This window comes from Schizosaccharomyces octosporus, assembly GCF_000150505.1.
Source record: "Schizosaccharomyces octosporus yFS286 unplaced genomic scaffold supercont6.1, whole genome shotgun sequence".
NCBI classification, from domain to species: Eukaryota; Fungi; Ascomycota; class Schizosaccharomycetes; order Schizosaccharomycetales; family Schizosaccharomycetaceae; genus Schizosaccharomyces; species Schizosaccharomyces octosporus.
The window spans coordinates 2,690,827-2,715,215 of NW_013185619.1; the positions used below are offsets into that span (position 1 = coordinate 2,690,827).

The 24,389-nt window shown below is 38.4% G+C and overlaps 9 protein-coding genes across 9 annotated transcripts; 3 read left to right on the top strand and 6 right to left on the bottom strand.

Moving 5' to 3' along the window:
* The first annotated feature begins 191 nt into the window (after positions 1-191).
* Positions 192-2,178, top strand: SOCG_02028 (krr family protein). Its single transcript, XM_013160522.1, has 2 exons — positions 192-451; positions 498-2,178. The coding sequence occupies exons 1-2, from the start codon at positions 244-246 to the stop codon at positions 2,084-2,086; spliced, it is 1,797 nt and encodes a 598-aa protein (XP_013015976.1). The 5' UTR covers positions 192-243; the 3' UTR covers positions 2,087-2,178.
* Positions 2,179-2,253: 75 nt separating this feature from the next.
* SOCG_02029 (carbamoyl-phosphate synthase) lies at positions 2,254-9,378 on the bottom strand. Its single transcript, XM_013160523.1, has one exon. It carries the CDS (start codon positions 9,267-9,269, stop codon positions 2,535-2,537), a length of 6,735 nt encoding a protein of 2,244 aa, XP_013015977.1. The 5' UTR covers positions 9,270-9,378; the 3' UTR covers positions 2,254-2,534.
* Positions 9,379-10,177: 799 nt separating this feature from the next.
* On the bottom strand, positions 10,178-11,757 carry SOCG_02030 (mRNA (N6-adenosine)-methyltransferase). Its single transcript, XM_013160524.1, has one exon. It carries the CDS (start codon positions 11,489-11,491, stop codon positions 10,256-10,258), a length of 1,236 nt encoding a protein of 411 aa, XP_013015978.1. The 5' UTR covers positions 11,492-11,757; the 3' UTR covers positions 10,178-10,255.
* Positions 11,758-11,913: 156 nt separating this feature from the next.
* On the top strand, positions 11,914-14,890 carry SOCG_02031 (HAL protein kinase Ppk8). The gene is made up of 3 exons (XM_013160525.1): positions 11,914-13,663; positions 13,716-13,787; positions 13,829-14,890. Exons 1-3 carry the CDS (start codon positions 12,348-12,350, stop codon positions 14,073-14,075), a joined length of 1,635 nt encoding a protein of 544 aa, XP_013015979.1. The 5' UTR covers positions 11,914-12,347; the 3' UTR covers positions 14,076-14,890.
* SOCG_02032 (nucleoporin Nup45) lies at positions 12,399-15,932 on the bottom strand. The gene is made up of 7 exons (XM_013160526.1): positions 15,789-15,932; positions 15,538-15,649; positions 14,946-15,489; positions 14,810-14,896; positions 14,648-14,756; positions 14,304-14,595; positions 12,399-14,259 (listed from the first exon to the last, which is right to left on the bottom strand). Exons 2-7 carry the CDS (start codon positions 15,587-15,589, stop codon positions 14,132-14,134), a joined length of 1,212 nt encoding a protein of 403 aa, XP_013015980.1. The 5' UTR covers positions 15,590-15,649; positions 15,789-15,932; the 3' UTR covers positions 12,399-14,131.
* A 969-nt stretch (positions 15,933-16,901) lies between these two features.
* SOCG_02033 (mRNA cleavage and polyadenylation specificity factor complex subunit) lies at positions 16,902-19,618 on the top strand. Its single transcript, XM_013160527.1, has 3 exons — positions 16,902-17,105; positions 17,156-17,208; positions 17,291-19,618. The coding sequence occupies exons 1-3, from the start codon at positions 16,962-16,964 to the stop codon at positions 18,180-18,182; spliced, it is 1,089 nt and encodes a 362-aa protein (XP_013015981.1). The 5' UTR covers positions 16,902-16,961; the 3' UTR covers positions 18,183-19,618.
* On the bottom strand, positions 18,505-18,918 carry SOCG_02034 (uncharacterized protein; the record flags this gene model as incomplete). Its single annotated transcript, XM_013160528.1, has 1 exon — positions 18,505-18,918. The coding sequence occupies one exon, from the start codon at positions 18,916-18,918 to the stop codon at positions 18,505-18,507; it is 414 nt and encodes a 137-aa protein (XP_013015982.1).
* Positions 19,619-19,690: 72 nt separating the features above from the next.
* Positions 19,691-20,439, bottom strand: SOCG_02035 (translocon gamma subunit Sss1). Its single transcript, XM_013160529.1, has 3 exons — positions 20,266-20,439; positions 20,062-20,164; positions 19,691-19,891 (listed from the first exon to the last, which is right to left on the bottom strand). Exons 1-3 carry the CDS (start codon positions 20,360-20,362, stop codon positions 19,879-19,881), a joined length of 213 nt encoding a protein of 70 aa, XP_013015983.1. The 5' UTR covers positions 20,363-20,439; the 3' UTR covers positions 19,691-19,878.
* Positions 20,440-20,688: 249 nt separating this feature from the next.
* SOCG_02036 (RNA-binding protein) lies at positions 20,689-23,721 on the bottom strand. Its single transcript, XM_013160530.1, has one exon. The coding sequence runs from the start codon at positions 23,419-23,421 to the stop codon at positions 21,082-21,084; it is 2,340 nt and encodes a 779-aa protein (XP_013015984.1). The 5' UTR covers positions 23,422-23,721; the 3' UTR covers positions 20,689-21,081.
* Positions 23,722-24,389: the final 668 nt, after the last annotated feature.

Below are 24,389 nucleotides of genomic sequence, written 5' to 3' on the forward strand. Positions count from 1 at the left end.
TTACTCCAAATGTTTTAACGATGGTGAATCCATTTTAGGAATCATTACAAATATATTTTCAATTAAAATTTTTTATTGCCTTTTAAACTTAATCGTACTCTACTCAGTCTTAATTTCTGATTTATGGTGGTAAATTTTTTCGCGGTGCTCTCCCTACCCACCTTTCTAATCATCCTCAGTAAACTTCAACCAAACAAACAGTTGCCCCTTCCTTTATTAATTTTCACATTTTTTGTTTAAGATATGCCAAGAAAAAAATCAGCAACTAAGAAAGCACGCGAAGCGCTTGCGAAAGGACAGGAAGAAAAGCAATTGCCTGAGAATAGCGGCAAAAGTCAGTTGATCGATGATAATATTTCAGAAGAAGAAGATAATGTTGATTCTTTAAAAATTAACGAGAATTTCGCCAAAAGATTCGAACATAATAAGAAGAGAGAAGAAAGGCAGAAATGTAAGATTAAGAACCATCAGAGCTAAAGTACTAACATCCAATTCAGTGGAAGAAAAATATGGTAAAGAATTAGCAAATCAAAATGATAGTGACGATGAGGACGAGAGTTCCGAAGAGAGCGAAGATTCTGAAGGAGAATTGGTCACGCCAGAAGTAGATGCTGCAATTCTAAAAATTCTCACTAAAATTCGGAATAAGGACCCTGATATTTATGATAATAGTCAACAGTTTTTTGACGACACGGAAAGGTCTATAAAAACGACAGTTAAGGAAAATAAGGGCCGCCCAGTTACTCTGAAGGATTATCACCGTGATCAACTCATTTCTGGCAATGTAATGGAAGCTATGGAAGAAGACGAAACACCTCGTTCTGAAGTGCCGACACATGTAGAAGAGCAAGAACAACTTCGCAAAGAGACCATTCGGGCTTTCCACTCATCTCGTGACAATGATGAAGTTTCACACGAAAATGAAGATGAACATGACGAGGAGGGAGAAGATTTCCTAAAGAGAAAGGAAAGACCGAAGGAAGAGGTAGAAGCAGAAGAGAAAGCTTACGAGAGGTTTTTATTAGAACACGCCGAAAACAAAGATGCCAGTAAAGTTTTGAAAGATTTGTCCACTTACTATGTAAAAAACCGACCTGAAGTTTTACAAGGTATAGAGAACGAAGAAAATGGGATTGCAGAACAAGATGAAAGCTTTTTGGCAAATTACATGTTGAGTCGTGGTTGGCGTACTTCAGATAACCGCATTCCCTCTTATGAAGAAATTGTCCAAGAGGTTGATGCTGATAACCAATTCGATGAAACAGCGGATAACTTTGAGACGAAGTATAACTTCCGTTATGAAGAAGCAGGTGGATCTGAAATAGCTTCGCATCCTCGTGATGTTCCCGATAGTATGCGTCGAAAAGACGATACTCGAAGACTTGCACGTGAACGTAAGAGGGAACGCCAGGAAGAAGAGAAACGAAAGCGAGTTGAAGAAATGAACAGGTTAAAGAACCTCAAACAAAAGGAACTTGAAGAGAAATTGAATCAGGTTGCTGAAATTGCAGGGACAAATGATATCGATATATCTGAATTGGATTTGGAAGGCGATTTTAATCCCGAAGAATGGGAGGCTAGAATGGCAAGGATTTTCAGTGATAAATATTATAAGGATGATGACTCGAAACCACAATTTGAAGATGACATTGACGTTTCTGATCTCGTACCGCCCGAAGAAAACAGTGGTAAGTCTCAAATAAATGATAATATTGTTGATTTGCCCAATGATGCGGAAACGGCCGACGGAAGTGAATCTCAAAAGAAGGCGAAGCGTCAATCGAGAAAGGAAGCCAAAAACAAGAAAAGAAAAATTGAAGAATACGTTGATGAAAAGTATGGTGTTCCTGAACCTGTTGCTTCCAGCGGTACTCAATTCAGATATCGTCAAGTTGCCCCAGAAACCTTCGGTATGGATGTACTAGATATCTTGAATGCATCGGACGCAGATTTGAACAAGTACATTGGTTTAAAGAAGCTTTTGCCATACAGAACACCAGAACAGGTTGAGAAGGACAGAAAGAAGTTTGGTAAGAAGAAGAGGCTGCGTGAATGGAAAAAGGAAGTTTTTGGTAAAAAGGGTTAGGTTTAGATAAAGGTTGGTTATAGAAATAATGAAAGCTACTTTTGTTAAAAAGCGAACAAATTATTCGCTTATAACATATCAGGTATTTGGATATATGACTCCTGTATTGCAAGACGTACTGAAAGTTGACTTAGTTGATGCACAAGTTAATAAAAGAATGAGTAGGCTGTAAAATAAAAATAAAAAGTAGTTTTAAAAATGTTATTGACTACACAAATTTCATCAAACCTAAGTAAAATCTATCTAAAAGCATGGAACCAAGTATTAGAAACATGGATGAGTTATTAATGGAAAAATTTATTATTACAAATGGATCCATACTCCTATTAACAATTAATATTAATATGTTAGCATTTATTTCTTCTAAAAACGTAACATCATTATGTAACCAATTTCTCAAGCAAAAGATAATCCAAAAAAAAACTCAAAAATATATGGCAAATCCAACCTAATTATGAGATTCACTAGCACCCATAACACATGCCAATAAAGCCATACGAATGTACAAACCATAACGCATTTGACGGAAGTAAGCAGCACGCTTTTGATCAAAATCAACTTCTTCACTGATTTCACGGTTCCTGGGTAAAGGATGCATCACGATGGTGTGTGGTTTGGCGGCAGTTAAGAGGTTGTTATCAACAATGAAGGAATCCTTCAATTCTTCATACTCTTCAATGCTTGAAAAGCGTTCCTTTTGAACACGTGTACAATAGAGCACATCCGATTGAGCAACAACGTCCTTAGAGAGCTCACGATGTTCAACGAAGTTCAAACCACTAGCGCGGAGATCTTCTTTAACATCATCAGGCAGCTGAAGTTGTTCAGGAGAAACAAGATGAAGCTCTACTTGCCAGAAAGCAAGTAAACGAGCTAAAGAATGAACAGTACGTCCATACTTCAAGTCACCAACGAAGGTGATAGTCAATCCATTGACACTACCAAGCTCTTCACGAATAGTGTACAAATCCAAGAATGCTTGAGTAGGATGCTCCTTAGAACCATTACCACCGTTAATAATTGGAACAGGAGAAAATGTAGCTGCGATACGAGCACTTTCAACCGAAGGATGACGCAAAACAACAGCATCGCCGTAGCAGCCAAGAGTACGAATAGTATCGGCAAGACTTTCACCTTTGTTTACACTAGAAGCGCTTGCAGTAACAGCCACAACCTTACCACCTAAACGCTGCATAGCGGCATCAAATGATGAAGAAGTTCGAGTAGAAGACTCAAAAAACATTGTACACAATATCTTTCCGTAGCAAAGATCAATGACACCTTGTCTTTCCACAATTATACGCATTTGATGGGCGATCGCGAACAAAAGATGGAGGTCTGAGCGTGTAACTTGGTGCACAGAAATGATGTGTTTACGATAGAAAGGCGAGCTATTAATCATATTAACCAATTCACGAGAAGGACTGAAACTTGGGGTGAAATTGAAAGTTAATTCAGGACGAGCTCTGTTTTCTGGTGCTTGACCGAAAGCCTCAGCAAGTGAAGGAGCAGCATGAGGAAGGCCAGGACTCATTAAAGCACTAGCTTTCCTAACAGATACTGGCTTCTCGGAATGTTTGGAAGTCGAATAATCACGGCCATTAGTAGACTTAAAGTTAAGTTCACCATCAAAGTAAACATCATGTCCACCAAATTTGACGGATTGGACACTACCAAAAAGCTTCTTACCGCTTAAAGGAGACCATTCAGAAGTTTGACTAGGAATAGGACGATCAGTTTCAATTTGCATTCCCGAGTCATCTTGCTCATGAAGACGGAAAATCTCCTTAGGATTGGTATACAAACGATCAATAACATCATTTAAGGTCAAACGACCATCATGAACAGCTGAGAGCAGAAGAGGTAAAGCTTCACGAATACCATAACCAGTAGAAACCTTATGACCAGTAAACTCTGCTAGACGGACACAAACACTTCCAATTGAAAAACAGTCAATATACTCAAGCTTGTTCCATAATTCCTTTTGATCTTCTGGAGTAGGTAAAAATCTAGCTCCAGGGAAATCATTTTGAGTTAGGAACAAACTGTAAATTGACACATCGAAGGTAACTGGAAGACTCTTTTGTTTAGCCAAAACGATAAGGTTAATATCGTCCTTTGAAGTGACGCTAGCAACATGGATTCTACGGTTGTGCAAACTAGCAAGCAACAATACAGAAGCTAGTGTAGTAGATTTAGCATCGGTGACAACTGCATGGGTCTGGGGCCACAAACTGAAATGAGATGCAATCTCGGTAACGTGATCCATACCAGAAGAAGTGTTTTCAAAATGAAGATAAAGACAACCAGATTCCGCTTTTAGGTCGGCAATTGTTTCTTCATTTACAGAAGATGCGACCACTGAGAAGTTGTAGTCACAATGAGCATTGTCTAAAGCGGCCTTTCTAGCGTTGGCCAATGATTCTTTATCGGCAAGGATTCCCTTTTTACTGAAAGGCAAGAAACGAGTCATGGTAAAACCAGCTGCTATACATTCTTCAGTATAGTCGCTAATAGCCTCAGCGCTGAATTCGGGAAGGTATCCGCCAATATTAATAAGACCAGGAAGATTCTCGGTCTGGAAACTACTTTGAAAATCAACAGAACTAAGACTGAAATCGGGCTTTCTGCAAATTGCTTCAATCATTAACTTAGCACATTTGACATTAGTTACCAGTGGAACAGAGTAGTCAATAGCAAGTCGACGACTCTTATAGCCGCTGCTAATGTAATTCGCGGGACGGCGATAGCGATTATTCGATGGTAAGTTGATATACATATCGATCATGTTGTTCGCAAGATGTGCTGATAATGAAAAGTCGTTATTGGCTTCCTCAGCAGGAATATCGGCTAGATATTTGCAAGGAACACCACTTTCCATGAGGTAATCGGAGGTACCAGCGGTTGCAAAGATATTATAGCCAGCATTGTGAAGTCTTCTGACGTATGGTAACAATTCGGCTTTCTCCTTGTATGAACCTATGGAAATAAGAATATTTTGCTTAGGTAATCTGAATCCAGTGGAAATCATAGCCTTCAAGTAAGCTTCAAACTTGTTGTGTCCAAAGCAAGCAACTTCACCAGTTGAGGCCATTTCGACACCAAGAACAGGATCAGCACCGGATAATCTGCTGAAACTAAACTGAGGAACCTTTACGGCAACATAGTCACGAGGAAGGTTAATCTCAGGATAAGGCTTAATGGGGAACCCCATAATAACTTCAGTTGCCATAGAAATTAAATCAGCACCCATAACTTTAGAAACAAAAGGGAATGATCTTGAGGCACGAACGTTACATTCAATAACCTTAATCTCGTTATCTTTGGCGATAAATTGGATGTTGTAAGGACCCGTAACGTTTAATGCTTCACCGATTTTTGCAGCGGCATCAACAATTCTAGATATAGTAGCAGGGTCTAAATCTTGAGGGGGAAGAACGAGAGTAGCATCACCAGAATGCACACCAGCGTTTTCGACGTGTTCAGAAATAACATGCATAACCATTCTACCGTCACGTGCGACAGCATCCAACTCAATTTCCTTGGCATTTTCAATGTATTTCGAGATTACAACTGGATGATCCTTGTTGATAGCAACAGCCTGCTTCAAATAATTTTGAAGATCTGTCTTTGAATACACGGTATTCATAGCTGCACCAGACAAAACATATGAAGGACGAACAAGCACCGGGTAGGAAACTCTTTCGCAAAATTCTTCAGCCTCTTCGAAGCTGGTCAATTCCTTCCATTTGGGTTGATCAACACCAATATCATCAAGCATACGGGAGAATTTAAAACGATTTTCGGCACCATCAATCATTTCAGGAGAAGTACCGAGAATCTTCACATTCTCTCTATAGAGTGGAAGTGCGATGTTATTCGAAGTTTGACCTCCCATAGAGATGATTACACCAGAAGAAGATTCTTGTTGGTAAATATCAAGCACAGTTTCCAGACTAATGTTTTCGAAATAAAGCCGGTCAGCTTCATCGTAATCGGTAGATACTGTCTCAGGATTATAGTTAACCATAATTGTCTTAATACCTCGATCGCGAAGAGTACGGACGGTACGAACAGCACACCAGTCAAATTCGACAGAAGATCCAATTCGATAAACACCTGAACCCAATACCATCACACCCTTATCTTCGAAATGAATGTCATGTTCAGAAGCATTGTAAGTCGTGTAAAGATAGTTAGTAAATGCAGGGAATTCAGCAGCTACAGTGTCAATCTGCTTAACAAATGTCCTGATACCAGCCTCGGTTCGGATACGTCGGACAGCGAGCTCATTAGAATTCATGAATGAAGCAATTTGAACATCTGCAAATCCTAACTGCTTAGCAGTTCGTAAAAGTGGCACTGGCAGGGTAGAGATATCATATTTGGAAATCTCTTTAGCCATACGAATTAAACCCATTAGCTTCTCTAAGAACCATCTATCAATGCTGGTTAATTTCCAGATGCGTTCGACTGTGTAACCAGAGTTCATTGCATTTGCGATAGCAAAAAGACGTTGATCAGAAGGAGTCTGTAATTCTTGGTCAATAGACATTAAAGCATCCTTAACGTTAAAACCGCCGTTACTATAATCAATTGCACGAATAGCCTTTTGAATTGCTTCTTCAAATGTACGACCAATACTCATGACTTCACCAACGGATTTCATAGAAGAGCTTAATTGCGTGCTAACACGAGTAAACTTCTTCAAATCCCAGCGAGGAATTTTAACGACAACATAATCGAGACTGGGTTCAAAGCATGCACATGTAACTTTAGTAACAGAATTCTTGATTTCGTTCAATGGGATGTTCAAACCTAGTTTAGCTGCAGTGAAGGCTAAGGGATAACCAGTAGCTTTCGATGCGAGAGCAGAAGATCGAGAAAGACGAGCATTTACTTCAATAATGCAATACTCTTTGGTGAAAGGATTAAGGGCATATTGAATATTACATTCACCGACAACACCGAGATGACGAATAACATTCACGGCTGTAGTACGGAGCATATTATAATCCTCATCCGTCAAGGTTTGCGAGGGTGCAACAACGATAGAGTCACCTGTATGAATACCAAGAGGATCAAAATTCTCCATATTACAAACGGTAATACAGTTGTCGAAAGCATCACGTACAACTTCATATTCAATTTCTTTCCATCCCTTCATACTGCGCTCAATTAAAACTTGGGGACTCGTTGCGAACGCACGATTACATAAATCAATTAATTCCTCTTCATTGTCAGCAAAACCAGATCCCAATCCACCAAGAGCATAAGCAGCACGAACAATCACGGGGAAAGAAATGTCTTTTGAAACCTTCAGAGCTTCTTCAAGAGAAGAAGCACTAGCTGACTTGGCGCACTTTTCGTCAATTTCATCCATAGCACGTGCAAACTTTTCGCGATCTTCTGTAGTAATAATAGTGTCAACAGAAGTACCAAGTACCTTTACACCAAGAGACTCAAACTCGTCCTTCAGTTCAATACCGACATTCAATGCAGTTTGACCACCAAAAGTAACATAAATACCATCAGGGCGCTCCTGCTTGATAACCTTTCGAACGAAATCGGCGGTAACAGGGAGGAAATAAACTTTGTCGGCTAGGCCCTTAGAGGTTTGAATAGTAGCAATATTAGGGTTTATTAAAATGGTGTAAATTCCTTCCTCGCGAAGAGCCTTAATAGCTTGACTACCGGAGTAATCAAACTCACCTGCTTGTCCAATACTCAAACCACCACTGCCAAGCACCAAGACACGCTTGGCATCAATGCGAGGATGTTTGGCTTGATTCTCTTCCAAAGTACCACCAGGAAGCTTGAACATTTGAAGTTTGCCGGAGTCAGCAGAGCGCTTAATGGTATCAATGAAAACATCGAACAAAAACTCTGTATCACGGGGACCAGGTGTGGATTCGGGATGGAATTGGACGGAAAAGAATGGATACTCAGTGTTATATATACCCTCGTTGGAGCCGTCGTTAGCATTGACGTATAGCTCTTTCCAGCCAGATGGAAGAGTATCAGCATTAACAGCATATCCGTGGTTTTGGGAAGTAATGTAACATCTTCCTGAAACTAAACAAGTGCAAGGAATATTATGACCGCGGTTACCGAACTTCATCTTAACGGTGGAAGCACCAGCAGCACGAGCCAGAATTTGATGACCGAAGCAAATACCAAAAACGGGGATGGTCTTGGATTCAATGACGCGGCGTACACGTTCTACTGTTAGGTCCATAAGAGAAGGATCACCAGGACCGTTACTAATAAATAAACCATCGTAATTCTCTTTTGAGAAATCATAATCCCAAGGTACAACTAATAGTTCAACACCACGAGTGACAAAACAGCGAATTTGATTATATTTCATACCGACATCAACCGCAATAATTCGCATAGTTTTTCCATCAGCTTTTTTGAGGGCTTTTGAAGCATGGGGTTCATAAAGTTTCGGTTCCTTAATAGAAACCTCAGCAGTTAGGTTTTTAGCATTAGGATTTTTCCAAGGAATATCTTGGAATTCATCTTTCCAATTGCGGCCAAAATCAGTGATTTTAGAGGGTTCAATATGTTTATTATCTTTTTGAAGAAGCAAACGGCCAAGCATAGAACCTTGCTTGCGAATTTTTTTTGTTAAGGCACGAGTGTCAATACCAAAAATACCGGGGATTCCTTGTTCTTTAAGCCAATCGCCCAATGAAGAGTGAGCTAAAAAGTGAGAGTAGTTTTGGGAGTAGGAAGAAATAATTATAGCAGAGGCATGAATTTCATTAGATTCAAAGTATTTGGGGATGCCTTTAATGGCATCTTCAATGTTTCTGTCAGGAACACCGTAGTTACCGATATTAGGGAACGTGAAAACCAGTATTTGACCACGGTAGGAAGGATCTGTCAATGACTCTGGGTATCCTACCATACCAGTTTGGAACACCAATTCACCAGAAACCGACTTGTCATATCCGAAGGAGTATCCTTGAAGGACGCTGTGGTCTTCAAGCTCTAAAGCCATTAACTTGTATTCTTTTCTTTCACCATCAACAGAGTACAGCGCAGGCGAGGGGCCCGTAGCAGGTTCAGTGGCATTACCCTCTACGGGTTTAGGTGCATGAACCCTGGGCATACCCAGAGCTTCGCTCTGAACAAGAGGGAAAGAAGAAGGTAAAGAAGAAGGCAATCCGGACATCGCTTTCAATTAACAACTAAGGCTCAAGACTAGCGATTCCCCTGATTTGCTTTGGAAGCAGTGTTTGTCTCAGGCTACATTTATAAAGTGCTGCTGTGAAAAATTTCTGATCTTCGCTTCAGTATACAACATACATCAATTCTTTCCTTTACTAGTAAATAAAATTCTATAAATTGAAATACATTTTTCAAATTAACGATTATACAAAATAATCCAAACGAAAGAAATAACCACGTTTGGTTGGACCAACTTGAAAAATTACTGCTGCCACGAAACTGATTCCAATGACTGATATCACAACTAGGAACGAATCTAGATTACATACTAATAGTAAACCACGTTAACTTCTTTTATAAGTAGCTAATGACTTTCGTTAAACCTACTTTGCGAAAAACAAAGCAAAACACTAACGTAAATGAAAAATTAAAGGAAAGTATTTGCTGCATTAGCTACTAAGGTTATTAAATCATTTCAGTTATTTGAATACATTATTAGTTAAATTTCTTAGTTTGTTTTTGTCTCCCCAACGTAGCTACCGTTTTATGGATTCGCGGTGCAAAATTTTCGCTTTACAGCAAGGCTTCCAAGAAAACAGTATACATTGAAACAAAGTTATTCGTATGTGAGTACATATCCTCTATTGTCATTTAACAATCGAATTTCTATTTATCCATTTACTTGTAGTTGGCGGAAGAAAAAGAATATTATCCGTCAGCTCCAAACAAATTGCTGCTGTGACTTGGATTTTTTACAAAGTCGCACTCCCTTGCAGTACTGGGTTTGTCATAGATCGTTCGGCCCTGTAATCATTATACTGCAAAACTTCGTCACTACAATAGTAAATAAATAAATATTGTTTTGAATAGGAATAAAATCGAGAGTTGCTTGAAAACTCGTTAAGTTTGACTATAAAATTAAAATTAATAGATAATAGTGATAAAAAATAAATGGCGTCTCTCCTTTTTTTGATGGTCTAGTTTTTTTTGCTATGGTTTATCGTCTATTTCATTGCATTGCCAATACACACTATTCATAAAATATATAGGCTGTTGACCCCAGGTTATCCAATTTCTCGAAAGACATCTGCCAAAAACTTCAAGGCCTGTAGGATCACATTGTAGCCACTCTTTCAGGAACGGGTGTAAAGAAGGTTTTCTAGAATGGTAGTCTGGTACACTAACGAGCGTATAGTTTTTTTGTATTCTCTTAGAATGAGTTTGTAAATATTCCCGCGTAACGCCTATAATTAAGTGTTCCCAGGGCTTGCGCATTCTTGAATGAATGTCAAACAAAGGATCGCCATGTGCAGTTATCTTTAGCCAAATCCAGGTCGCAACATAGTGCAAATTCCAGGAAGCAAACAAAGTATCTTTTACAAAGTCTATGTATTTTTTCTTATTTGTACACCAGACGGCCACGACACCTTTTTTCTTGAGTAGATGTTTGACGGGAATATCTCTCAAGTATCCCAAGTGCCTGTTTACGGGGTATGGGTTTCTTCTGGCAACAGAGCGATTTGGCCAAGGGGGATCAAGAACAAATGCATCTAATTTTATATCTTTTAATGCTTCCAGTAGCACATTGGAAGTTTTTTCAACATCACCCATTATGAAAGAGGCCCCAGAAGGTATGTAGAACGTCGACCAATCGGGCACTTGTTGGTCTTCACTTATAATTGTTTTGACGCCCTTCAGTTTTAGCTTTACTGTCTGACTGCTTAGATTGCATAAATACTGTTGATATAAATCCTCGAGACCATACTCGTGTACTCTCGAATCTTGAAGAGGAACCGTTGACAAAACGGGCGGGATCTGCTTCATAATATTAAGCATAGAAATATATTGTTCAGTTAGCTCTTCTTTAGTTTGAAAATCCGTCACTAAACGGCTTTTCCTATATGGTAAAGCTTCCGGAATCTGCGTTGCAGATAAAGAAGTTTCATTATCAACTTTTCGACGCTTGTTAGTAAATTCCCTTTCGAAAACTCTGCTTGAAGATGTATGGACCCAAGAACATATCCGTCCTAGAGCATCCTGAACTTGCTGTACCAGTGGATCCGTTTCTTCTGATGACTCGTCTCGTTTCTTTTCAGGCAGAGGATATGGTTTCACGGTAGGCTTACTAGTAATAAACTTAAAAGAAGGCTCAAATTGAATAGAAGCTGGCGAATCTAAAAGTACGCATCGTTCATCTTGGTATATAACAGGACAGTCAATTTCCATAATTCTGAAGAAGATCAATCATTACAAGCAAAACTCGGATTTTAATAGATGGATAATAATATCTTTACAATTGGACAATTTACCCAAAAGAAACCTGCAGAAACACGCAAGACATATAATATTACACAAAGTACTGGTCCTTTCTAACCAAAATTATAGACCATTAGAAGCAAAATTCTCTACCAATGAAGCCAAACAATAACAACTGGAATATACCGTCAATCAGGTAAAGAAACAAGAAATATTAGTTTCGCTGCACTCTCTGTTTATCACTATACACGGTCCAAAACCTCGTAAAAGAGTGATAAAGAGCCTCTTAGAACACCCTCAAAAATCGTTACTTCTCATAGTAAGCAAAAGGTCCGTCATTCCCACGAGTCAAATATCTTCTTAAACCTTTCGATATCGTAATCCCAGTAGTGATTTATCAGCATTACAAATGGGTGAAACTACCTCAGCAGATTCCAACTTCTCTTTGGTTAAGTAATGATTTCGAGAGATACATTTCTTTAATTTATTTTTTTGTTCATCTGCATTATTATAAAAGCGTAAAAGCTCGAATTGGAGCGTTAATTCCCTTCTATAATAGATAACCCGTGTGCTCGTGTCCCCTTGGTATTCGTCCCTTTCCATTCGCGATTTCTTGCTTTAGTTTGCTGGCACAATATATCTTTTGCTCTTATTTATTACTTCACTTTATGTCGAGATCAATTATAAGTCTCTTTCCTTAATTTGAATTTCGGTTCATTCTCTTTGTCGTTTAAGCATTCCATATTCCTTTTCTTTATTATTGAAGTTTTGCACGTTGTCTGTTTTTATACATATATATATTTTGTTTGCATCTTATAATTGCTGTATGAATTTTGATATGACTTTGGCTACCGAAAATAGAATTGAACAAACCTTGAATTTCGTGAATCAAAAGCGTGATTCGAAATTGGGATCGGAGAACGAACCCGTTGTTCAAACGGTGTCATTATCCTCCGGAAAGACATTTGGCCATTCTCGAAACTCCACTCCAAATTGTCAACTTGTCCAAGAAAATTCTCTTGATTGTCGTGCTTATGGTGTAAATTCCCATCGCGATCATCTGCCGTTTCCTATGGACGATGACAGTCATCTAAATAGGGACTTAAACGTTAAGCTTTCCCTGCTAAGTCTCGAGCAGGATCAACCAATGTCCTCTGATAATTTGTCACAGCTTGATTTAAATCCGGTGCTATCTAGTTCTGCAAGCTTTAGCGATGATGATGAGGAGTCCTCTCCCACCCAATGTTCTAGTCAAATTCCTCGCAGTTCCACAGATTTATGTATGATGAACAAGAATCGCATAAATCCTTATAGTCGTATTTATCGTCGCAAGGCACCGTCGGATCCTAAACATATTCCTCCTCAATTTCATTTTAAAAAACCTACCAAAAAATTTTATAATAGTATGTATACTAAGATGAAACTAAAAATGTCTGGTTTCCCCTATATCAAAAGGCAGGTATTGTCTTCAAAAGAAAACTTGCCGCGCAATTCAAAAGAACAGGTAACTTGTTATAACCATTCTTCCGATCTGCGTCAGCTTTGTCATCTTCGTACCGTTGGAACAAAATATAAGCTGGTTAATAGGGTAAAACCAACTAACAAAAGAAACATTATGCTCGCTAAGTATGGAAGAATTGGAAAACTTGTTGGGGAAGGAGCTAGCGGTTATGTACGACTGATACAAAAGCCCGATGGTTCTTGTACTCATGTCGCTAAAGTATTTCGACCGCCTATTGACAAAAGATTTTTACGTCGATATGTTCGCTTTTTTATCGCAGAATACTCGATAGCTTCTACCCTTAATCATCCAAATATAGTAAAGGTTTACGATATTATATATGCGAAACATACTATTATTCAAATTTTAGAACATACTCCTTTCGATTTATTTTCTTTTGTTGTAAATGGTCATTGCTTCGCAGAAAAAGCGGATCAACTATTTTATCAATTACTGCATGGCATTGATTATATGCATTCGGTTGGATTGGCGCATAGAGATGTAAAGCTGGATAATTTAATGTTGGATAATGAATCCAACCTAAAGATTATTGATTTTGGCACTGCTTTTGTTTTCCATTACCCTCTGGAATCTACTATGCTTAAAGCAGAGGGATTAGTCGGGTCAAAACCATATGTAGCGTAAGTCTTTGTAATTTCTATTGGAATAATAGGTTTGTCTAACAGTTTTTAGTCCGGAGGTTTTAAGTGATAAACTGTATGATCCTCGTGCAGTTGATGTCTGGTCATGTGCTGTCGTATATTGGTATGTGGAATCTTTACGACTTGTTTACTAACATTTCAAAGTTGCTTAACATTACAGAAATTCCCTTGGAAAGCTCCAGATGAATCCAATAAAAGATTTAAAACATTCTTAAATCAAATGAAGAACCCAGCGCTCGAGATTGAACTGATTAATTCTTTACCAGAAAAATCTAGGACTGCTATAAAGGGCATGCTGGATCCGGATGCTGAAAAAAGATGGGATATTGCTAGTGTCTTGAACACTTCTTGGATGAAAGACACGGCTACTAGTCTCAGACAATCTTATTAAGATAAACCGTTATCATTTCCCTTGTTTTAAGTATTTATTATGAGAATCAACTTCATCTAAGAGAGAAACATTGGTGCTGTAGAATTATTGACTTGTAATCTCTTGACTTCATCATGTACTTGTGCAAATCGATTGCTCAATACCATGAAAAGTTTGTGCTCTTCTTTAATGGTTCGGAGTAATGCTACTAGGTTAATATATCTCTTATATAACGACGCTTAAACATACCATCAGGGCTATTGTTTTGAGGGGTGGTCTCTACCTGTTCCAAATGCTGTTCGAGTTCAGCAATAGTGGAAGCATACAATGCAGTACGCTTATCAGCATCGTCAACGAAATCCTCGAAATAAGACATCAAAGGATCATTAGAAGTATAAGGGTATATAGCGCCGGGAGTTTTAAAAAGATCCAATATACGAGAGCTAATTCGTGCATTCGTAGTGTCTTTTTCTACAAGTTTTTTCGTTGACTCCATTTCATCAGAATCAGTAAGTAGAGCAGTAGAAACGGAAGATAAGCGCTAAAATAGATGGTTAGTAATTGGCCTTTGTGTCATTATTGAAGAAACATACGCGTTCTACTTCGGCTATGTCTAAAGGAACAGAGTTAACTAATTCGGTAACATCTGAGGACTTTGTCTGCAACTCTTCGGCGAGCTGGATCTGCGTGAAAATCTCTTTGCTAAATATAATAGTTAGATCCTTGCAATCAAATTAACTTTCAAAGAAACATACTCCATATCATCAAGGAATTTCTGAACGTTCGGATCAAGACTGGAATAGCGAGTTGTGGGATGAATGGAAGGAGTAGAAAGAGCTTGTCTTAAATTTCTGTTAGCTTGTAATTCATTATAAAAAAAAAGTAGCTTACGCATTCGGTTGTTGATTATTTGTGGATCCGAAGAGAGAAGTATTTGGTTTTTGGAGACTTTGTCCGAACAATCCACCTTCTTGTGCAGGCTTTTGACCAAATAAGCCACCACTTGGCTGTGTTGTTGATTGTGATTGGCCTAATAACCCAGTTCCTGGAGTAGTAGAAGGTTGTGTTTGTCCAAACAAACCCGTAGAGGGTTGATTTGTAGCCGAGGAAGGCTGAGCTTGCCCAAAAAGACCTGTGCCAGAAGGTTTACTACCAAATAAACCACCACCACCACCACCAAATCCGCTTGTTGATGGTTGTGATTGTCCCAATAAACCGCCAGTAGGTGCTGTTCCCTGGATACCTGGTGCAGGGGCAGCGGTTGTTGACTGAGAAAAAAGTCCTCCGCTTTGTGGATTTGTCGTACCTAGTGCAGGCTTTTGTTGACCAAAAAGACCACCTCCAGCACTGCCAAACGCCGGCTGCGAATTGGGGGCTGCAGTCGACGAGGAGGGAGGTTGTGAGAAGAGATTACTTCCAGTAGTAGACGTATTTCCTAGCAATCCATATTAGCTTTATTAAAACAAACATCCGTATTATATACCTTGATTACCTATACCGAAACCTGTCGAAGCAGGCTTATTGAATCCAAACATAATGGAAGAAGAAAGCAAATGTTGAAAGCACGAGTAGAAGCTTAATGTAATATTTACAATCTATAAATCCAAGAGTTAATTGTTAAGAAAAGAAAATAGAAAAGACAAAGATAGAGCATGTAGATTGATAGTAAACAAATTACCGTCCAGCACCAAAAAGAACTATATCAGTCCAAAAAATTTTAGCAAAGAAGCTTACCTAATAAACCGATTTTTCCTGCTTCTTACGACGTTATTACTTATGATACGAATGATTTTATGTTTGGTCTCAAGAGGAATGGAATCGTTCCCAGAAGTGTTCATTAGTGAGAAATGTAGTTTTGGTGTATTTCAGATACGCAAGTTCGTTCTACTTTGCTATCAAATAAACAAACGATCTGAAATAAAAAAAACTAAAATCAATTAAATATACTTAAAGGATCAAAAGAGAAATAATGAATTTACATAAATTAATAAATTAATTGTAGTACCATAGTCATATCGGGATTTACGTTGTAGAATGGAATACTTTGTGCTTCAAGATTACGTTCGATTAGAAATTGAAGAAACAAAACTCATAACTCAGTTGTATATTTCTTTAAAGGGTTAGACATTTGAATTGGTGAATGCTTGCTTTATTTTGCTTCTTACTGTGTCTTAACCTAACCATCAATTAAATTTATTGACTCCAATGCATTTCTGCATTATAAAAAAATTGAAAGAAAATGAAAAAAACAGAACCTATCTAACAACAAGGGACAGTCTTAACTTTTTTCTAAGGCCGAGTGCTTTTGAGCGGCTTAAATCGAATACTAGAAGTTTTATTGTTTGTAAACAAATAAAACTTTTACTAACCTTACAACATTCCGCTTCGAATTCTCTATTCGTGAACGTAAAACTCCGTTTTTATTAGAACTGAAGCAAAAAGAAAACTCTAAAGAATGGAAAATTGTTCCATTATTGTACCCTGTTAAGAAATGTTTCTTTCAAGCTGGCCTTCAGGTAAATAAGCAATGTTCTTTTTCATTCCTGATAGGAACGGGTTTGAAGGTAAAAGGTTTTGTAGAGTATTTATTCATATCAATCAGACACATCCCAGAATACTACTTTTTACTTAGAAAATCCAACAATTACTTGTTTTGTATACAAAAATCTCAAACATCAAATAGCAAGCATCAATAAACATCATTATTATGTTTGATTACAAAGGCTTAAGTATCACTAGATGAGTTAAGGAAATGAAACACACTACAACGAAATGGGTGGAGACAGTCATACATAGGAAAAACGAGCTTGCAGGTCCAAGTGGAGGGTTCACGTAAAGAAGCAAATTCCTTCTCCATAGTGTAACAACAACAGGCCAACGCATTGCCTGAATTTCACGAGATTTACAATGTCAAATGCCGAACCACATGTAGAAGATGAAGAGGATGAATACCTATATGGTGAAACAATCGCGGAACGAAAAGAACAAACCACGCAGGACGCGCAGGCAGAGTCTTCTGCTGAACCCATGAGCGAAGAAAGCGATGATTCGGTAAGAAAAAAGAATAATAGGAAGTAAAATGTACTAATACTTAAATTTAGGATATCGAATTCATTATTGAGACGAAACCGGGAGAACGAGCTGAACCTCCTGGGTAAGTTGTATAGCGTGTCCATTTGTTGAGAATGGAATTGGTTATTTTTTTTAGGAATTTTGAACTAACGAACTGGTTTTAGTGGAACCTCGACCATGTATGGCGTAAGTAAGCCTGGCCTACGAAAGCCAGCAGAACGGCCAACAGTTGAAGTCAAGTCAATGGAGCCTCAGGATACATCGGCAGCAGCGGAGACTGCACAACAAGTAGACATTAATCCAACAGCAAAAATAGACGGAAAGAACATCTTTGAAGTAGATCTGGAGTCCTTGGAAGATAAGCCATGGCGAAAGCCTGGTGCTGACATCTCTGACTATTTCAATTATGGATTTGATGAATTTACCTGGGCAGCTTATTGTGCGAAACAAACAACTCTTCGTGATGATTTTAGCCCTCAAAAATTTATGGCAAGTCTCATGGGAGGCGCTATGCCTTCTGGTGACATGCCTAATGCCCCAGACTTCCAAGCTATGATGCCTGGCTTTCCCCCATTTATGCCAATGCCACCTCCTCCTATTGCTGCAGCATCCCAAGATGACCTGAATTACTCACGTCCTCCTTTTCCCATTCCCACTCCCACACCTCCCCTTGCCGGTAACGTAGATTCTGCGTCGCAAATGAATAGTGGTGCAAACACACCTTCACATGGATACCATGGTTCTAGTGGTGCACATCCTTCCAATTCACGAGAAAATGAAAGTCCTGCCCGTTCACCCAATCACTATGGCAGGTTAGAAAGTAGCCATGGTCCGTATCAACAAAACTCCGGTGGTTATGGAGGCAATACCCCAAATTCTATGCAATCATCATCTGGAGGTAACTATGCCCCGAGTAGAGGTTCATATAGCGACCGCCCTCACAATAGCAATTACTCCGGGTCATCTAGACGGCGACAAATGTCGCCAGACAGATATGGTGGTTATTCAAATTCTAGAGGAAATAGCGGCCGATATCGTCGAAACCGCTACAACTAAGAATCATCAAATGTTATCGTTCACACGAAACAGAAATTCATGTAGAGGAATAACGACTTATGGACTTTGGGAGGAAATAGTAACGATCCATCGATCGTATGTACTAATGATTTTCTGGTTATTGAAGTTATTGATATTGATACCTTTGTAATGCTACTACTACACTTTTTGACCTCTCTTTTTCTATTGATTTGAGAACATATGCATAAAATCCGGATAATTTTATTTCTTTTTATGATTTATGTTCAAGATGTCTTGATTGTAATAACTTAAAAAAACATTAACATAAGCATCGTAAAACCATATCATGCAAAGGGAAAAACTAATAATCTTGCGTCTCGTCATCCAATTCATCTAATACTTCATGGGCATGTTTTTTGGCACCTTCGGAAATATTGGGGTTATGCAAAGTGGCTTTATATCCTCCGCGTACATTGCCAAGATTCTTACCCCGTGAAGACTCTTCTTGTGCGAAATCACCGGTATCGAGTGAGTCTTCGTCTTCATATCCTTCATCGCCCAAAACGTTTTCAACTCCATAGTCATCTACGGGACCAGACGCGCGAGTTGCATAGCCAGATGTTCTTTCGGTTCCAAAATCTTCATCTTCAAGGCCAACAGAACTTTCGTCTAAGTCCTCCTCATTGTACAGATTTGAAACTCTGGGATCATCACGAGCGGACTTTCCGTAGAAACCACCGTAGCCAGAACTCTTCTTAGAAAATTGACCTGCCATTGTAAAACTTTAAAATCGTTTTAGATGCGAAACCGTTGAATAAAATTAACTGGATTGTATCATGAACTTTTCAGTATGGGAGGATATATATATTGTCTTTTTCCAAGGCATGTTTCATTTTACATCACTTCCATCCAGATTATGACAAGGAATTCGCAATACGAAGATGAATTCATTTCATTTCCTACATTAACTACGTATATACGTAAGAAAACGATTCACTCGTCTTTTACTTACGAAAGTTCGTCTCTTGGCAATTTACTATGAAACCATGGTGGCAATTGTGTTACTAAATTTTAGACGTAAAGTAATTAAACATGACGGGAAGGCTAAAAAGTAAAATATTCGAAGGATGATGACTTTCAAGATTTCCAGAATTCTCAAGAAGCAAAAACCTGCTCACGAAACATTCGATAGCTAACAATTCTTGTTGACATAACTTGTGAGGCTTATAGATGAAAATAGCAAATTCAAACATCAATAGCAACTGAAGTCATTTTCTGTTAAACGTGAGAATAATTAATCTTAGTTTAAGCTAAATTACTGTTGAAGATGACTCATATGTTGATAGCGATTACAAGCAAGACTTGCTTCTAGAAGACTGAAACACAGGTACATCAAGAGAATTGAGTAGAATATTCAACTCTACTTTTTTCCTTTTTTTTTTTACATAATTTCACTATTATCCGTGCTGAGGTTGGACGATGAAAAGAGATGTCGCATGTAACATTCCTTATTTATCATGAGCTCAAAATGGTATGGTAGCAAAAAAGTTAGATTCTAAGAAAAGGGAATCAAATGAAAGATATACTCAAAGAAAGTTGAATAGATATTGAAGAATACAATTAGCAAGATTTCTGTCAGTGTAATATGATCGAGCACTCATTCTATCAAATCATATATGAAAAACTCGTCATCAGAAAATGGAAAATACCTCCGTAAAGAAAGCTCATAAACATCTTAAGCACCACCACTAAATTAGAAAAAAAGTTAGCACGGATTACAACTATTGCAAACAGACTCCGTTGTTGAAGCGTAACCAAACACAACCCAGAATTTGTCTTCCAAGCAAAGCATAAAGAACCATTCATAGTCTTGAAGATATGGTGGTTGCTTGCAACAAACTCAATTCTTCCTACTTACACAAGTACTTTGTTAATGGGAATATGAATCAACTTGATAATGTAACCGATGAATCCCATAAGCACAAAACCAGTAGCAACGGCTCTGGAGACACTAAAAAACTCTTTTCATCAAGTTAGAGACTGACAACAAAAATACAAAAATGAAAATGAATCACGTTTCGTAGGCTCTCTAAATATAGTTATAGAAGAAAGTATTCCTTACCTTTACGATCGGGCTTGACACAGCGCTTAATGAAGAGAGATCCTTCTTTATACAAGTCCTTTGGAGCTTGGATTAATTCTTCGAAATTCTCAGCCATCTTGACTTCTTTATACAAATGCCCGCGTGGTTTATGTCTTGGTGGTGTAGCAGCAAGCAAGCAAAGCACCAGCACCCCCTATGAATCTCGAAGGACCCTAGCTTAAGCAATTACACCAGATATCCTTAAATAAAGATAACGAGATCTACGAAAACTTGAGAAAAGACTGCAGCAAGTTTATTTCTTAAACAGTAAACAACGTGTTGATATACTACAGGTTTATTGAGGTGCAGCTTTTTCTTTATGAATTAATTTTCCTTTTATTTACTTTTTTATTTTGCTTTGAGCTTGAAATTACTTCCACGAGTTACCAGTGTAAACATAAAGGCTATACAGCAACATATAAAGTTGAAGAAAAGTGTTACGTTCCAGCCAAACGAGCAAGAAAATATCAGTAAAATAAAGAGATAAAAATTAGTTTTAAACAAAATTAGTAAACGGTTACAAAAAAAATTATTGAAGGATTCAATATATCCTTCATTTGAGCAAAAGTAATAATAAGTTGGGTATAATGCATCGACGTCCAAAACCGACATAGAATCAAAGAGAGATACACACGGAAGCACCCTCTAGGTATCTGATTCTACAAGCGGATGCAAAGATTGTAACAACATCGACTCCATTAAAACGAAAATGTCATCGGACAATCGTCTCTGATTAAAATTAATTAACAAGGAGAAATTAAAAATAAAAAAATAAAAAGATAGCAATATTTTCCCTTAAGCCTTAGCATATTCGGTGATTTTTCCAATTATATGACGCCCATGGCTGGAAGCAGAAATTTTGGGCAATAGAGGAACTAATAAATGGACAATTTTCTCTCTCTCTTCGTCATTAGAATGTATGAGAAAACTTTGCATCACATAATTTGCATAGCTATCGTTTAACAGGTCCTCAATTTTTGGATAAGACAAGAATTCATCCAAAATCCATTTGCGGGTAGATGGGGAAGCGGTACGTATACAGTCTTCGACAGCGTTCGAGCTGAATTTTTGTAGAGACAATTCACAAATATGTCCTTGAAATTGTTGTGATATACTTGCATTATATTGTTCGACGTTCATTTCTAAAATATGTTGAATTACATAATTTCCGTAAGGATCCTGAACTAGAAATAGGGCATGGCTTATTATTTCTTCGACCAGTTGATTTTTCATCAAACCTTTCGTGGCATCCAAGCTACGCTGTAGAACGCAGCATCCATGCCTGTGGGTTGCTAATTTTAAAACATGGCGCTTTATGGAAAAGAACAACAATTCCAGTTTTTCTGGTAAAAACTTGTCGATGCATTTTTGCAAAACGTGGTTGCCATTTCCATCACAAGCTAGTTCTACCAAGAATGGGGTGAGAATTCGCATCAATAACGAAATTTGTTCATTAGATGTAAGTTTGTCAATGATATTTTGCATAGCTCGAGTTCCATGTAAGTCGGAATTAATGCCGACAACATCTTTTCCAATACCCTTTAGCATTGCTAGTTTTTGCTCTCGGTAGGCATAAACGAAAAGTTTTTGGCACATATAGTTGCCAAAGGGATCCTTCATAAGCTCCACGATGGAAGAGACAACTTCATCGTAAACCAAAGAAGCGTTTGTTTTAGGATTCTCATCCAAAAGCTTTTGCAAATAGCGACAGCCATGTTGGTCTTTGCAAATCGATGGAATTCGACCCAACATTTCTTCAAGGGAGGGAAATTCCATATTTTTCAGTTTGTTGGAAGTATATTTTTTGTGTGTATTTGGCTTGTAGTCCTCAGGCTTCTTGTGTTTTCCGGCTTGTTGAAGTGGTTGTACATTTTCGTCTATCGAGGTAACATCGTGTATGTCTCTGGAAACTGACGGTCTGTTTATATTGGTGTTTCGATAAAGAAACCGTTGTCCAGCCTCGTAATGACTTGGCTTTCCATCGTAGGATGGGTCGGAGCTTGTTGCTGTGTTTGTGTTTGAGACAGAGTTTCGCTCATGGAGGAAGGAGGGGATATTCGATTGGGTGGATAGTTGGGGAAGAAATTGAGCGGTTTTACAGCTTGGACAAGTGGGAAAAGGGCAGGTATTCACTTTCGTCTCTGGATAGATGGCAAGTGAATCGGAGGAGGAACAAAGACTAGGAGTATGTACGGAGTCAGTTTCAACGGGAGAATTGGGGATACTACGAGACAAAGACATAGGAGTCAGAGAAGCTTCAGAGCCATCGAGAGAAAAAGAAGGGGAAGTACTCATGTTCCGAAGCAAATGGTTGATGGGAGTAGAGTGTTGGGATAACCTGGAATTATTCAGTAGGGTATTATTTAAGGATTTTCTATGAGAAGAGTATCGTTGAATATTTGGGTTGGAGAGTGTCCGCTGAGTGGAAGATGGCTTAAGAGGAGGTGGGTCATGGATGGATAGGGCTTGCAAACCAGAGAATAAGGGTCGTGAGGAAGGAGACGAAGAAGAAGTAGAAGAAGAGAGAGGATCAAGAAGGGGAGTATTGGATAAGGAGCGCCTTGGAGGACTGAAAGAGTGATGGGTAGAAGAGGGATCGGGTTTGAAAGAAGAAGAATCTAAAGAAAGATCCAAAGCATGGTGGTCATGGGACAAGGAGTTTGCACGAAGGGGTTGGAAAGTCCAGCGGTTCGATAAAGAAGGTGGAGAAGGATTTGAAGGGGTAGAAGGAGGAAATTGGGAGGGAGAGACAGAGGCAGAGATTGAGTTGGTTGAATTGTAAAGGGGATATTTAACTTGACTGGATCGCCATGGAAGTTTCGAGGGATGAGTGACGTTGTCTGCAAAAACAGAAGTGGGAGGGTGAGAGTGAGGGTGAGTGGAAGACTTGGAAGCGGGAATTTGAGAAGAAGGAGAAGAGAAAAAACGGGAAGAAGGATCTTGAGAAGAAGGTTGTTGAGGGAAAGAAGGAGTGGTAGAAGGACATGGTTGATGTGGAGAAAAGGAAGGATCCTCCCAAATAGGCAGGTGGGTAGAAGAAGAGAGTTGAACGGAGGATCGTGAAGTGAAGAGAGAAGATGGATCAGAGAGAGAAGGGGAGGCATCTAAAAAATGTCTGTTGGATAGGTAAGCCATAGTAGGGAATCAAACGAGGCTATATAGAAAGAGGTGGGGAAGTCAACAAAAAAAAAAGTCAAAAAATTGAAAAAAAAGAAAAAGAAAAAGAAAATAAAATTGTGTAAGAATAATGGGGAAAAGGGGTCGAGGAGGAATACCAATTCCTACCTTTTTGGGAAAAAAGGGAGGATAAAGAAAACTAAAAGAAAGAAAAAAATACAAGTAGAGACGATATATATATATATATATATATATATAGTGAAAGAGAGAGAGAGAGAGAGAGAGAAAGAGAAAAAAGAAAGAAAGAGAGACTCGAAGAGTCTGCAAATAAAAAAGAAAAAAAAAGGGCAGGGAAAACTGAGTAGGGAGTCGAAAGAGACCGATTGGTAGAAAAGGGAAAAGCAAATAAGAAAAAGCTTAAAGAAGGAAAGAAAGCAAGAAAAAGGGTCGAGTTACAAAGAATGACTTATCTTCCAGGGGTGAAAGGAATAAAGGCCAACGAGCACGATATAGAAAACACACACACGCAAATGCTCACAGACGCGCGCAAACGCTCACAAAAATGTAAGATTAAAAAGAAAAGGAAAGCAAGCTATAGCAAGCAAACAAGCAACGAATCCAAGAAAGAAATGGAACAATTCTATCCCAAACAATCAATTAGACAAAGTAGAAAGTCTACTCTCAATTGGTCCTTAAATAACAAGAACAAAAAAAAATAAATAAAAACGAAAAAAACAACAGTTAAAGAACCGGGTCAATCCAACAGTTTTTTATTTATATATATATTTTTTTATTTCCACTGTTGTGTATCTGTAAAAATAAAAGAACAATCCACCCAAGCAAAAGCAAAAGCAAGAGCAAAAAGAACGAGTAAGAGCAAGACAACGACAAGGATAAGAATAAGAATAAGAAGCGGGAAGAAAAGGGACTCTTCGAGTCTTCAAGAACAAGGGAAAAGAAGAAGTAGAAGAAGAAAAGAAAAAACG

What these genes read in the sequence shown, in the direction of transcription:
- SOCG_02028 (XM_013160522.1), top strand. Translation starts at nt 244, where the DNA reads ATGCCAAGAAAAAAATCAGCAACTAAGAAAGCACGCGAAGCGCTTGCG. An exon ending in GAGAGAAGAAAGGCAGAAAT is followed by an intron (nt 452 to 497) that starts GTAAGATTAAGA and finishes CATCCAATTCAG; the next exon opens with TGGAAGAAAAATATGGTAAA.
- SOCG_02033 (XM_013160527.1), top strand. Translation starts at nt 16,962, where the DNA reads ATGTCAAATGCCGAACCACATGTAGAAGATGAAGAGGATGAATACCTA. An exon ending in GCGAAGAAAGCGATGATTCG is followed by an intron (nt 17,106 to 17,155) that starts GTAAGAAAAAAG and finishes ACTTAAATTTAG; the next exon opens with GATATCGAATTCATTATTGA. An exon ending in GAACGAGCTGAACCTCCTGG is followed by an intron (nt 17,209 to 17,290) that starts GTAAGTTGTATA and finishes AACTGGTTTTAG; the next exon opens with TGGAACCTCGACCATGTATG.
- SOCG_02035 (XM_013160529.1), bottom strand. Translation starts at nt 20,362, where the DNA reads ATGGCTGAGAATTTCGAAGAATTAATCCAAGCTCCAAAGGACTTGTAT. An exon ending in TGTCAAGCCCGATCGTAAAG is followed by an intron (nt 20,165 to 20,265) that starts GTAAGGAATACT and finishes CTTGATGAAAAG; the next exon opens with AGTTTTTTAGTGTCTCCAGA.
- SOCG_02029 (XM_013160523.1), bottom strand. Translation starts at nt 9,269, where the DNA reads ATGTCCGGATTGCCTTCTTCTTTACCTTCTTCTTTCCCTCTTGTTCAG.
- SOCG_02031 (XM_013160525.1), top strand. Translation starts at nt 12,348, where the DNA reads ATGAATTTTGATATGACTTTGGCTACCGAAAATAGAATTGAACAAACC. An exon ending in GGGTCAAAACCATATGTAGC is followed by an intron (nt 13,664 to 13,715) that starts GTAAGTCTTTGT and finishes AACAGTTTTTAG; the next exon opens with TCCGGAGGTTTTAAGTGATA. An exon ending in TCATGTGCTGTCGTATATTG is followed by an intron (nt 13,788 to 13,828) that starts GTATGTGGAATC and finishes AACATTTCAAAG; the next exon opens with TTGCTTAACATTACAGAAAT.
- SOCG_02036 (XM_013160530.1), bottom strand. Translation starts at nt 23,421, where the DNA reads ATGGCTTACCTATCCAACAGACATTTTTTAGATGCCTCCCCTTCTCTC.
- SOCG_02032 (XM_013160526.1), bottom strand. Translation starts at nt 15,589, where the DNA reads ATGTTTGGATTCAATAAGCCTGCTTCGACAGGTTTCGGTATAGGTAAT. An exon ending in AAATTCCTTGATGATATGGA is followed by an intron (nt 14,757 to 14,809) that starts GTATGTTTCTTT and finishes TATTATATTTAG; the next exon opens with CAAAGAGATTTTCACGCAGA. An exon ending in TCAAAACAATAGCCCTGATG is followed by an intron (nt 14,260 to 14,303) that starts GTATGTTTAAGC and finishes TTAACCTAGTAG; the next exon opens with CATTACTCCGAACCATTAAA.
- SOCG_02030 (XM_013160524.1), bottom strand. Translation starts at nt 11,491, where the DNA reads ATGGAAATTGACTGTCCTGTTATATACCAAGATGAACGATGCGTACTT.